The sequence below is a fragment of the Cynocephalus volans genome, chromosome 14 (genome assembly GCF_027409185.1).
Source record: "Cynocephalus volans isolate mCynVol1 chromosome 14, mCynVol1.pri, whole genome shotgun sequence".
NCBI lineage: Eukaryota > Metazoa > Chordata > Mammalia > Dermoptera > Cynocephalidae > Cynocephalus > Cynocephalus volans.
In genome coordinates, this window is record NC_084473.1 from 20,454,820 (window position 1) to 20,467,896 (window position 13,077).

Genomic DNA, 13,077 nt, shown 5'->3' on the forward strand with positions numbered 1-13,077 from the left:
ATATAATTACTTACAACTCCTACTGAAAACATATAGTATCTAGGAGAGAAGGCAGGATATTTCCTTACCATTTAGGTCATATTCCAGGAATTGGATGGTTGAGCTGCATGTGGAATCCAGGAATGTTTCAACATGATCTGCTTTGTTTTTCAAACCAGCACTCCAAGAGGCATTATACAGGGGAGAGGCCACCCCAAAACGTACAGTCAGTGCTCCAAAGGAAGGAATGAAAATTCCAGCAGGTACAGAGAATTGAATGGAAGGAATCTCAATAGTCTGCTCTGGTATGATGACGGTAGGCAACTCAAAGTCTGCAGTCTTTTTGGCCATCTCATTTAGATCCAAGACAGCACTGCCAACTGAAATACTTTTTGGAAGGGTGAACTGGTACACATTTAACTGAGATTCAGGCACAGTTATCTCAAAAAAGGGAACCGATGAGTCTTCTGGTTCAGAATATTTTGTTAACACATCAACTTCAGGAAATTTTACTTTAGGTAGTGTTAGTAGGTTGAGGGCAAATGGTGAAGTACTTAGCTTCTTATAAATTTTTATTTCACTGAAGTCAAGTTTGTAGGACGGAACCTGAAGATCTGTAAATGGGACTGGGAATGTAGGTGTGACAAAGACTGGCTTTGGATCACTCAGTTTCAGCCCAGGGATAATGAATTTATCTGACAATTCTTGCACAGGAAGAGAGAAAAGATAGCCATTGGGGTTTTTGGTGTACACAAGGGCAGTTGAAGCATTAAGATACTGTCTCCTGCCAGGGATGGTGGTTACATCTAGCTTTAGGAGGTCCCATAAGCTCTTGTCATAAACTGGTAGGACATTATAACTGAGGAAACTTAGGTTTCCTTCTAAGGATCCTGCAATGTCAAGGCGTGCCTCTTCTTGGTCATTGGAAAGCTGCACATTGTTCTGGAGAGACCCAGAATTAACCTGGACCTCACTTTTCCAGCTGATCTTTTGGTTCTTAGGGTTAGCATTCAGGGCCACTTCTTGGCCAAGGTAAGAGATACCAAGAGGGGATTGGGGTTGACTGGCATGGACCTGAACGAGGGCTGACATCTTCCACGGGGAGAGTTCCAGGGTGGCTTTGCTTGTATGTTCTCCACGTGTGGAAAAGAGATCCTGTAGCTGAAAGCTGTTTTTTGTATTGTGTTCCCAGACAGCATATATGCGTCGGAGAGTGGCTTCTCCAGCAAAATTTTCTGTTACTTCAAGGTTCCATATATGATCAACTTTGGAAGCCCCTTGCAGCTTCACTGAAGACCGAGTGCCCTTGGAATTCAAATAAGTGTTGGCCTCACTGGTAATTGTTCCTGAATATCCTTGTGAAAGGACTGAGCCCTTGATACCGCCTTTTGTAGATGACTCGATGGAAAAGTAAGAGGTAAGGCTTTCTAAACTGAACTTGTGGTCAACTGCCCCTTTTGCAGTGGAGAACAGCGCTGTGGAATTGAAGTCATACTTTAATTGAACAGATGAAGAGACAGTAGGTTTTGACTTGGTATTTCCACTAAGTTCTTGCTTGAAGTTCATCCTCAGAATTGGAATTTGGACTTTTGCAGTTGTTGTCATGGATGCTTCCATGTTTTTCTTGGTTAAGCTAATGGTACTATCATGACTGCCTTCCACCAATTCATTACTCAGAGACAGAGCTGTGGCTAACTTCAACCCTCTCTTCCTCGTCAAACTTGAGGTGCCCTCTAATTTGTACTGCAGTGCATCAATGGTGGATGAGGAAGAAGAAAGAAAATGAGCAACAATATCTGATTGGTTATAAAGTCCAGCATTGGTGTTCAGTGTGATGACACTTGATTTGAAAGAAAAATCATAGGTAATATTGCCCATGGCTGGAATAAAAATATTGTTTACAGCACTCAATTCCTTGAAATCTGGAAGAGAAAGTTTGTGAAGATTCCAAGGGATATGGAGGGTCGGCAGCTCTAGGGATGGCAGGACTAATGTGTATGAAGGCACATAGGAGCCAGAACCCAGGACGGTGACATTAGGAGTGCTGATCGCTTCTGGGATCACATGGCCGAATGCTAACATCTCTACAGTCAATGGAGACACTTCAATGTTGACGACTGGAATAGTGTATCCAGGAATTTGAAAGGTCCTTGGGAACTTGTTGAGGGATTTTTCAGCTCTGTATGTATCAAACTTAATTTTTGTTTCATTATAGGAACTGGTGAGAAAATCTAATGCACTGTCTCTGACTTTCTCCCAACGCCTATTAAAGGAATTGACGTGCTGACTGATAAACTTATAAAACACACCCAAAGGAGTTGCGATGGAATGCTTGTCTTTGTTTTTCTTATACTGAGCCTTTATGCTTAAATCGAATGATTGCTTTGTTGTTTTCAGAAATTCCTGTAAGCCTGTTTTTTCCCATAAGGAGAAATCTTTCAGTGGGGGAGTTGTGAGTGTTGTGTAAGGTAGGGTCATTTCAGGAATTGTTAAAGGAATGTTTAAGAAATCCAGGTTGGCTTCTCCATTTATTCCTACATGAGCCTCGATGCTGTTCTCACTGTTTCCAGCAGAGAAATGTTGATTGTACTTGTACTGATTGAACCTAGCACCTGCTTGCCAACTTGCTTGCTGGGCACTAGGCCTCAGAAGCAGTGCATAGTTATTCAGGAAGTCTATCTTCCCTGTCAATTTTAATGGAAAACTAACTTTCAAATTTCCTTCGTTATTTGTGGATGCAGTAATCTCAAATGGCTGTGCTGAAAAGAAAAGAGAATTTTTCAAAGTCCCAATAACTTTTCCATTTAAATGAGCACTGTGGTTGCCAGTTATCTCTACCTTCCCTTCTCCAGGCAGTGCTGTGCCTACAGCAGTTAGAACGCTGCGACCCACATGCTGGGATTCAACTTGTGACTGAATTTCAAATTTAGAAAAGTTGGGAAAGCCAGATTTATAAATCCAGTTTTGGTTTACTCTTAGGTGTTTACTATTGATCTTATTAGACAATCCAGCGGAAGTGATGGGTCCTTCCACAGTGAAGCTAATTTGTGATTCATGTGTTCCCTCATCCGAGAATTTGGGGCAAGCCCATTTCCATGACCCCGTCCCAGAAGAAGTCCATGCTATGTGGCCAAATTCCAACAGTGTCTTCATTTCATTGCGCAGGTCAGCCTGACTAGAGAAGTCCAATTTGGGGATGTTCAATTTGTGAAAGTACTTTGTGTTGCTGTCCAGGGTAAGTTGATTGTTCATCTTGACAATCACACCATTACTAAGCTCCAGTGTATTTTTTTCTGTGTGTACACTTGCCACTGTATCTGATTTTCCCTCAATAGCATTTCCAAAAAATAGCATTTCACTTTCATGCTCTGTTCTCAGGTATTTGTTGGAGAACTTCACAGATTCCTTCAGAACCAGTGGATTAATCTTAGGGTCTGAAAGTTGTACATTTGCTTGAAAATCAAAATTGACAACTTCTAACTTGGACTCTCCTTTGGCAGCAACGGAAGCTGCCATCTCCGCTTTGCTCACGGTTGCATTCTGTATAGCAGCATTTGCATCTAAAGTGAAGAAGGGAGATTGGATTTTCAAAACACTATACAGCTTGCCAAAAGTTGGTACTTCGATTGTGTGTGAGATGTGGGGAAGCTGGAATTCTGGTATGTGAAGGTCAGGAACTTGAAAATCGTTAAGGTTGAGATTTGGAATTACAAATTCTGGAATGGTGACTTCTGGTAAATGGAAGTTTGGCAGACTGATTCTAGCAAGAAGGATGTCCTCTATCTTCAGATCCCTCATATACACTTCTGGAACTGGCCACTGCAGCTTGCTGTGCAACATTTGGTCAATGGTTCTGATGATTTTTACTTTTATTTCTATTAAGTCAATTGTAAAGGAAGGAATGTGGAAGGTGTTGAGGACAGTAAATTCTGGTGTGGAAAACCTGGATGGGATTTTTATATCTTTCAACTCTTTAAAGTTTATCTGAGTTGATGGAATCCTCAAATCTGTCAGGGGGACTATGAAGTCAGGAGTCTGGAAGGAAGCCTCCTGAAGGGCACGAAGACTGACTTCAAAGGCAGGCATGGTCCCGAGGATGGTCTGGATTTCAGGAACAATGAACCCTTGTTCTACTAATGCTTTCATCTTTTCAGCCCAGTCTGGGATAGAGTACTGCTCTGCAAAGTCAGTAAGGTTCTTGGCAGCAAGATTCCACCAGTCAGAAATGTAGGTGACAAGTGTGCTGTAAACCTGGCCCAACAGGGACAGGCATCGTTCAAGTTCCTGCTGAATATCCATTTGGTATATTCGGTCTCGTATATCTTCTAGGGTCTCTCGGAATTTGGCTTTCATGTGAATCAAAGATTCTGAACTTAAATCATCCTGTAGCCAATCTACGATTGAGGTTATTTTGGTGTCATTTAGGCTTTCCAGACAGGCTGAGACTATGGCCTTGACATCCTCTACGAATAGTTTTAGGGATTCAACTTTCTGTGATAGTTCCAGAGCCTGTAGTTCACCATTGATTCTCTGAGTCACCTCACGGATTTTGCTATTGGTTTCATGTACAAACTGGTGGTAATCAAATGACTTTAATTTCTTTACCAACGTGTCAAGGAATCTATTTACTTCTTCAATGAATTTTTTAAAAGACAGTGCTTCAAGCTGCTTGACAGCATCATCAATAAACCCAACCAATTTCTTAAAGTAATCTTTTATCTCAACTCTTTGTAGGACATTGCTTAGCTTCTGAATAGCCTCCTTCATCTTGTATTGGTGGGCCAACTCTACTGATTTCTCCATTAAAATCTGGATTTGTTGGTCTGCTTTATATACCTTAATTAACTTATGAACTATGGCTCTAAAAGCATTGATTTTCTCTGTTACTTCAAAATCTTCAATCAGATTTATAACAAAGTACTTGATATGCTCAAAAATTTTCTCTATTCTTTGAAATGGAATTGCAGCTCTCAATTGATCTAAAAGCACTCTGACATCAATAGCTTCAACCTGTTGTTTTAATTTTCCAGCAAGCTGCTGGATATCCATATTCTGAATCTGTGTCTTAAGCTGTTGCAATTTTTCTTGTACCTGGATTCTGATTTGATACTTAGTATCTACATTTTGAATCCAAGATGCAGCACTACTTCCAATTTTGTTAAAATCAATATTCTCCATAAACAAATACAGATCGTGAATTATTTTTACTAAATTTCCACGAACATGATAATGTTCATCAAGAATTTTTAATTTTTCAATGATTTGATCAATAATCTTAGCAATAGCTGTTTTAAAATCATGTATATCATAATTATCTTTAATATACTGATCAAATTGTATCACATATGTCTGCAGTTGAGAAAGTTTTTCATTAAAGTTGACTTTAGCATTATCCACTGCAATTTGTAGATCATTTTCTGTAATTCTATATTTTTTTGTAAAAGCAGTTAGTTTCTCCTTGGCACTTGAAACTTGCCTCTCCCACTCAAATGAATTAAGATAGTCATTAACTTGCTGTGGGATTTTGCCAAGAACTGCTCTGTATTTCCTCACAAACTGATCGATATTGATGCGTTTCAATTCTCTCCGTATGGCTTCCAGTGCAGTTAGGATTACTCTCCGATTTCTCTCAAAATATTCTGGCAGGGTTTGAAAGAATGGGATGTTGATGGTGTGAATATCCTGGTTCTTATCATACTTTACAAAAGCAACCATTGTGAATTCTTGGGGCTCGTCAACAGCATCTCTCATCTCTAACGCATCAATGACATTGATGGGCTCACGGAGTAAAAATGGCACTTTAATTGGGGAGTCCAGCACAGTGAGGTCAGCCAGGGCTCGTCCACTGAGCTCCACACCGATTTTGTCCTTAGTGTTGTAAGCGACAAAGTCGTGGCTGTATTTGTTGTTGTTCAATTGGGTCGTAAGTTTCCAGGTGCCTGTCTGCTCAGCTGGAGTAAGCAGGGCGCTGACTTTGTGATCAAGAGCCATGCTGATGCTTTTCCTGGACTTGAGATGGTGACTTGTGGATCCTTTGTAATCATGAGAGAAAGTAAAGGCCAAAGGTTCTGCCTTCAATAGGAATTTGCTATACAGCTGCCCAGTATGTTCTCCCCAGAGAACCAGTTTCCCATTGCCATTCGTATGTGCATCAATGGTCATGGTAAATGGGGCCATTACAGAGCGGAAAACATTGCTGAAGTGCAGTGAGTCTGAATTATAGCTTGTACTGATGTCAACAGCTGAAGCCAGTCCAGCAATGTCTGCGTTGAGCCGGTGGCTAAACTCCGTACCCTGAACCTTAGCTACAGTGTCTGCTTTATAACTTGCTAATAAGTCAGCATAAGACATGGTGTAGATGTGTTTTATTTCATTATTTTGGTAGGCTCCCTTTAGGTTACCCCCCACATTCAGCTTCAAGGGTTCTAGTCGTAATTTCCCATTGTTGGTCAGATCCAGAGCATTGTATTTCAGGTCATTGTTTAAAGTAGTGACAAGAGAATAGGGCTGTAGCTGTAAATTAAAATTTTGCTTATAAAACTTGTCAGAGCTGTACACGTTGTCAAGTTTTGAAGAGAAGTCCAGTGATAGACCTGCAATGTTCAGACGGTTTGTGTAGTCTAGTTTCATCTCAGCATATGAGCCCATCATGTCACTTGAGAGTTTAAGTCCTTCTTGGTTGATTTTGAAGTTGAAAATGTTTTTGCTGTCAACACCCAAAATCATGGCCTGATAAGCACTTCCCAATGACACCTCCGTGAGGGCAGCTTTTCCATCTAGACTGAATTTTGCATGGTGTTCCCCAAAGCGGCCATTTGTTGTTAATTTCATAGATGCCCCAGAGAGGCCAAGCTCCCCATTTAGCTCATTCTCCAGCACCAGGGGACTATACTTCAAATTGGTCGTTGTGCTGGTGGATATTCCATCTTTGGCAATCCTTAGTGTTGCCTTGTGAGCACCACTATTAATTCTGTCAGTGCCCAGGATGTCAGCATTTAATTCAAGACCATGGGAATTTAGTGATCCAGAAAGCAGGGTGAAGAACCTCAATGACTTGTAATCAGCCTGATACTCAGAACGTAGCAATGCGTTTTGCTTAGAGAAGGTCAGATCCACCTTGCTAGAAGTGGCAAAGTCCTCGTGCTTCCCATTGGTATCAGATTTCAAAGTCAGCTCATAGTTTTCATATTTCAGGGAAGCAATATTTTTAATAATGCCACCTTGCAGATCAGAAGAAGAGGTGAGGGAGAGGATTCCATCTTCATATCTTCCCACTATCTGGTTGGTGCCCTGGAGGTAGGAAGAGTTAAACCTCAGGTTTGACTCTCCACTTAGCTGTCCGGTGGTAGGATTCTTCTGATAAGACAGGCCATACGTGCCTTTAGCATAGAATGAAGAGATGCTGAACTGCCCATCGATCTTGACTTCTTTGACATACAAATGCTGTTTCTTTTTTGAGTCCAAATGGACTGAAGCAGACATCTGTGTTCCCCGGACACTAGCTGCATTGAATGTTAGTGAACCTTTCGAGGCTGGGCTGTTTCCAACTTTTTCAACATGACTGAACTTGATATTTGAATTTAGAAATTTGTGGCGTAGAGACCCATTACATGATAATGTGAGTGTATTCCTGTGGTCATATGTTGTTTCTCCAGATCCTAACATAAAAATGAAAGACATTGGTTAAATTGAGTAATACATTTCCAGAACAATCTCTATGTTGAAAGTCTTTCAATAATAAAGTCCCATTTATCTGGGTCAGTTGTGGAGTAGTCCCCTCCATCGATAATGCAGAAACAAAATCTGATAGCAAAAGGAATTCCTCCAGGAAGTCTTCCCTGACCACCACAGACCTTGCTAGCTTCCCTTATTAAGTACTTCTACTGTACGTTATACTTACATACTACATCCTATCATAGGACCTCTCACACTGATTTATAATTGCTGGTCTATCTGTCTGCTCTCTCTGTTACTGTCTAGTAGAATATTTAATGCATATTGTATGTTTAATAAATATTTCTATTGGTAGAATAAATGAAAAGACTTCCAAGTAGCAAGCAAAATATCTGTAAGAAAGTTCAAGTTCTTTCCTTCCACCAGGAGACTCTGCTATCAGAGCCTGAAGTGAATTAGCCTTGTGCACCCTTTACCTGAGCATGGCTCACCTTGCACACTGTAGGAGAGTAGGTCAACCACAGAGTCAGCCCTCATATGATACTGAGCCTGAAGACTGAAGTGGTCCGTGCTGGTGTTGCCACCAGTGTACGAGGCGGACCAGTTGTACAAGTTGCTGTAGACATTCGTGGAGAGGTCTAGAACACCCAAGAGAGGCACTTGCAGTTGATACAACTTGGGAATGGTAAAAGTGGGGACTTGGAACTCTTGAGATGGCAGGTGGAATCCCACAGACGGGAAGTTGAGGGCTGGTGTCCTAACAGTCTCTAACATCTTTAGATCTTTGGAGGATTTGCCACCAAAAGGCAAAGGAATTTCAATTTTCACACTGTTCTTGTTCAAGGTATATTTGACCCGGCCATCACTGAAATGAACAACAGAGACAATGTCCACACAGTCAAACATTAAGAAGTCAAAAGTTCTCTGCTATCTGGCCTTCCAAGCAATATTGCATCTGCCCCATTCCCAAACCCACTCTGTACTTTGTCCCATGCTGCTCCCTATACCTGGATCCCTCTGCTTTTATCTCTACCTACAAAATACTCAAATCTTTCCAAGAGCCACTCCTTATCGTTATCATCCCACCCAAGTCATAGCTAATTTCTCTCATTCTTATAGTGACATAGTCCCTTATACCTGTCTCAAAAAGCATGTCATAATTCTGCTTATATAGTTAGTTACTTGTTCATTTGTTGGCATCTACATGGTATTTTCCTGAGAGGAAAGACTACATCTTATCTAGCTTTCATCTTCTCACTGCACCTAGTCTAGTTTTATACAGACAAGGAATACTTGACATATTTGCTAAACTAAATTGAAGCAACTTGCTGTATGGAAAGAACACAGGTGTGGGAGTCAGTAAACTTGGGTTATAGTTTTATGTTCCACTAATCGATAATGTTGGTGAATTAACCTCCCTGAGTTTCAGTGATGTTATCTGAAACATAACATCAAGGGGATGGTAGTACCTTTTCTGCTGACCTCATAGAGATGGCCTTGGATATTAAATGAAAAAAATACATAAAAGCACATTGCAATCTTTTCAATACTATGCATATAGAATGGACCATTTAGATAACTTATAAAAATAAAGTAAGACAGCAGGGTTAAATTGTTATAAACACATAAACTGTTAATTGTATCACTCCACAGGGGCTGGATGTTGTCCACTCAGGATCCCGATCTTCAGCAGGAGGATGACTGACAACCACTAAGGCCCTGTCCAATTCTGTCCCATGGCTCTGTATCTTCAGCACAGCACAGAGGAGACTTTGTCAGAAACACCAGTAGTATTCCCGGGTCCTCTGAAGCTGCTGCTGTTTTCTCTCACCCTCAGTAGGCTTTGTCCATATGAATGCTTTGGCCCCTTCACAATAAGCCCGTCTATTAAAGCTTCTTAGCCCTAGACTATGGAAAGGCCCATGTGACACAGGCCACTTGTTTTTTAACCGTGATGATAATAGAGAGAACAATCTGGAAAAGACTACAGTCTTTTCAGTTCATGCTCTGCTATTTTATTTTCATGAAATAAAGCAATCAAAGCATTACATGTATTTTTATTTTATTTTTTTATTTTTTATTTTTTTTTTAAAAGATGACCGGTAAGGGGATCTTAACCCTTGACTTGGTGTTGTCAGCACCACGCTCAGCCAGTGAGCGAACCGGCCATCCGTATATGGGATCCGAACCCGAGGCCTTGGTGTTCTCAGCACCGCACTCTCCCGAGTGAGCCACGGGCCGGCCCAACATGTATTTTTATAAGTATAGAAATGGACCCAGCGGTTTAGAATCTGACTTCACCATAAGGGTTAAGCTACACCGATCAAGTGAAATATGCTCTCAGAACGCTGCTTTCATTCAATGCTCGATGGCTGTTGTGACCCTCTGTAGCTCAGCAACAAGCCCATAGTCAATCACTCCTCCCTCAGCTTCTGTGAATTCACAGTCAAACAATTCTGAGTATATCCCCATCTGGAACAAAACAGGTATTTGCTCACAATGGAAGAAAGTTGAACGGCTTTCAAATTCAGATTGTAATGAATAAAAAGTCTTAGGGTGAAAGTGCCAGAAGTTCCTAATTACTTTCTTAGGGCCTTTCTGATTGGATTGGCATTCACATTGTGACCTCATGTTTAATAATGTAAAAATGCCACCGTGTTTATGCTACAGTTATTAATCTCCTTAAAATGCTTAAGTTATTGCCCTTAAAAATTTAAATTAAAAAAGTATATATCATGCTAAGTAAAATCTTCCATTTACTTTGCATAGTTCAAGAAACATTTCTGGTGTCTTCTTTTACCTTTTTAAGAAGAGGTTTTCTGGGATGTGGAAGTCTGGCAACCCCATTTTCTGGAGGTTCAACTCCTGTAGGCCACTGAGGTGATCTTGCAAGGTCTGGGCATAAGGGAAACTCCCGGATGCCTTCTGAAGCCATGTGCTTGTTGCCTACAAAATGATGGAAGGTTTTTAGAGTAATGGGCATGGCTGAGCCTCAAAGTACAATTAACATTAGGTGATAATCCAGATTTGACAGGTCAAATTTTAAGCAGGATGATACACTGAAAGTTAAAATTAAATCACAGAAAATTATGAATTTTGGCTGCTGGTCACTGATCTCTTCCTGTACTTATAAAAGGCATGTAAAACACAGACTCCTAGCCAGTGTCCTGAAGCTTCCTTCGATATCTTTAGGCACAGCAAACTCCTCTGCTTAGTGGTATTCATTTGGTATTCATCACATACACCTTTTGTACCAGGGTACCAGGGTAACTGCATACAGCATGAATGTTTCTTTTCTTCTCAGGAATTCGCTAGGGGCAGGAAGCATACTATTTACATTTTTGGATACCCTCCTGCACCTAACTCAGAGCTGAGGATATAACTTGCGCTTACAACCATGTATTGGTTGGCTGGCTGACTTATACTTACAACTATGACTTTGGAACCCATATGCCGGAAAGTCATGTCTGTTTGGGGAACTTTGTGATCCAAGACACTGTTGGCATACTCTTGCAAGCTTCTAGGATAATCAGAGAGATCCACAGGGAAATTGCAAGCCACTTTTTTGGTGTCCACGTTGGTACCTGTGTTCCATTCAAATCCGATCTTCTCCTCATCTGAAAATGCACATGTGAAATAACCATCAGTGGTACTCAGTCAGCTGCTAACCACGGATCTCAACATCTGTGCTCAAGTACACAGTGCTCTCAGAAGTGCTCGTGTGTGGGCAGAGGCACGTACCATAACGCCATGCCACCCTCTTGGAAATTGTTGAGCCATAAGCTGTCGCAGATGAGTCCATTTGGAGCAGGAGTTTTGTGGGGGACCACTGTGTGTGGATCTCACTTCTGGCTTCTGCTTGCAAACGGGGAATGGAAATAACACCTTTGATTGTGCTGTGTTCCTTCTTGTCACAACTATTGGAAAGGAAATTGGTTGGCATCAATGACTTTCTCCATTCCAAGGAGATATGCAGGATTAAATGATTAGAAGTCCCATTTATGGTGATAGAAGTGAGAGGCATGGATGGCTCAGAGAAATGACCGCAGATCAAACTCATTAACTTCTAAAGCCAACATTCAGTACAAATTCAGAACTTTGCAGGGAGATATGTGGGGAAGAAAAGGTTTTGGAAAACTGCTTGAATCCTGCTTGGCTATTTGCTAGCTCTATGGCCTTGGCCAAATGACTTAACTCCTCTGAGCTACCATTTCTTATATATAAAACAGGGAAACTCATACCTACTTTGCAGTTTATTGTGAGGACTGAAATAATTTCTTTAAAGAACACAGCACAATGCTTGAAAATGAATAGTAAGTGCCTGATAAATGGCAGGAAGATACCCTGGACACGTGCAGAGGGTTAAAATGCTAAGGGCTCTACTGGCCACTCAGGACGGAGATCAGGGACTCACCTGGCTTGGCCAGAGTTAAAGCTGAGGAGGAAGAAGGCAAAGACTCACTAGGGCCTGGGGCTCAGGTCAGATCACCCTAAGCCTTCCTTACCTTATGTGGCCCAGGAAAGTGACCTCAGTGATTTTCTTGTTCTGAATGTCCAGGGTAAGTTTGTAAGACTTTTTGTCCTCAGCAGATTCATCACTGACCCTGAGGACTGTCCCAAGGTCAATGTCAAAATCTGGAATTTGGACTTCACTAGATAAAGTCATGCTCTGCCGATTATATTTGAACATCATAGTAGCCTCAGTCTGCTTCACACCTGAAAGAGTGTACAAGAGAATCAAGAAATGCATGTTAAGAAGCTATGCTTAGGAAGAAAGGAGAGGAAAAGGCAAAACCCCAAGTACTCAATGTGCTTCAACGAGGACACAGTTCAGGATTTTACATCAATTTTTTTACTTAGTGGTATCCATACTTTCGCTCAATCTGCAAATGTTTATTGCTTTACTGAGTGCTAGGTACTGCTCTGGGCACTGGGGACTCCTCACCCTCATGGAGCATACATCTAGTGGGAAGTGTACAGACAACAATCGAGTAAATTGCTTATGTCAGATGGTAATAAATGTTAAGAAGAAAAATAAAACTGGATATGAAGATAAAGGATAGAAAGGGATAGAAGAGGCACTACTTCATAGGTGGTGGTCAGAGAAGTTCTCTCTTGTGAGTGGATATGTGGGCAGAGACACATATCTGAAGATGGGCTGAGCTGTGCTGAGTTCTGGCAGGACAGCATTCCAGCAGAGGGTGGGAAATGCAAAGTGGGGAACACTCAGTGTGTTCAGGGAACAGTAAGGGCTCGATATCCTTCTGAATCAGAAAGACATAACATCTCTCTATTTTCTATCAAAGACACCTGTCCTGGTTACTTGCCAACCCTGTCCCGGGCTCCTTCTGCCCAGCTCCTTTTTTCTCCTTAACAAATTCTCTTCATTCCCTTAATTCATAGCCTTACCCATTTTATATTTTT

The 13,077-nt window shown here is 41.3% G+C and overlaps 1 protein-coding gene across 1 annotated transcript in view; it reads right to left on the bottom strand.

Moving 5' to 3' along the window:
• The window catches only part of APOB (apolipoprotein B), a 39,293-nt gene that overhangs the window by 3,244 nt on the left and 22,972 nt on the right, over positions 1 to 13,077 (bottom strand). The window contains exons 21-26 of the mRNA XM_063077743.1: positions 12,159 to 12,369; positions 11,395 to 11,570; positions 11,083 to 11,270; positions 10,454 to 10,599; positions 8,145 to 8,518; positions 69 to 7,637 (exon numbers count right to left, since the gene is read on the bottom strand). Coding sequence (XP_062933813.1) covers positions 69 to 7,637; positions 8,145 to 8,518; positions 10,454 to 10,599; positions 11,083 to 11,270; positions 11,395 to 11,570; positions 12,159 to 12,369 — 8,664 coding nt within the window. The remainder of the gene's footprint in view (positions 1 to 68; positions 7,638 to 8,144; positions 8,519 to 10,453; positions 10,600 to 11,082; positions 11,271 to 11,394; positions 11,571 to 12,158; positions 12,370 to 13,077) is intronic.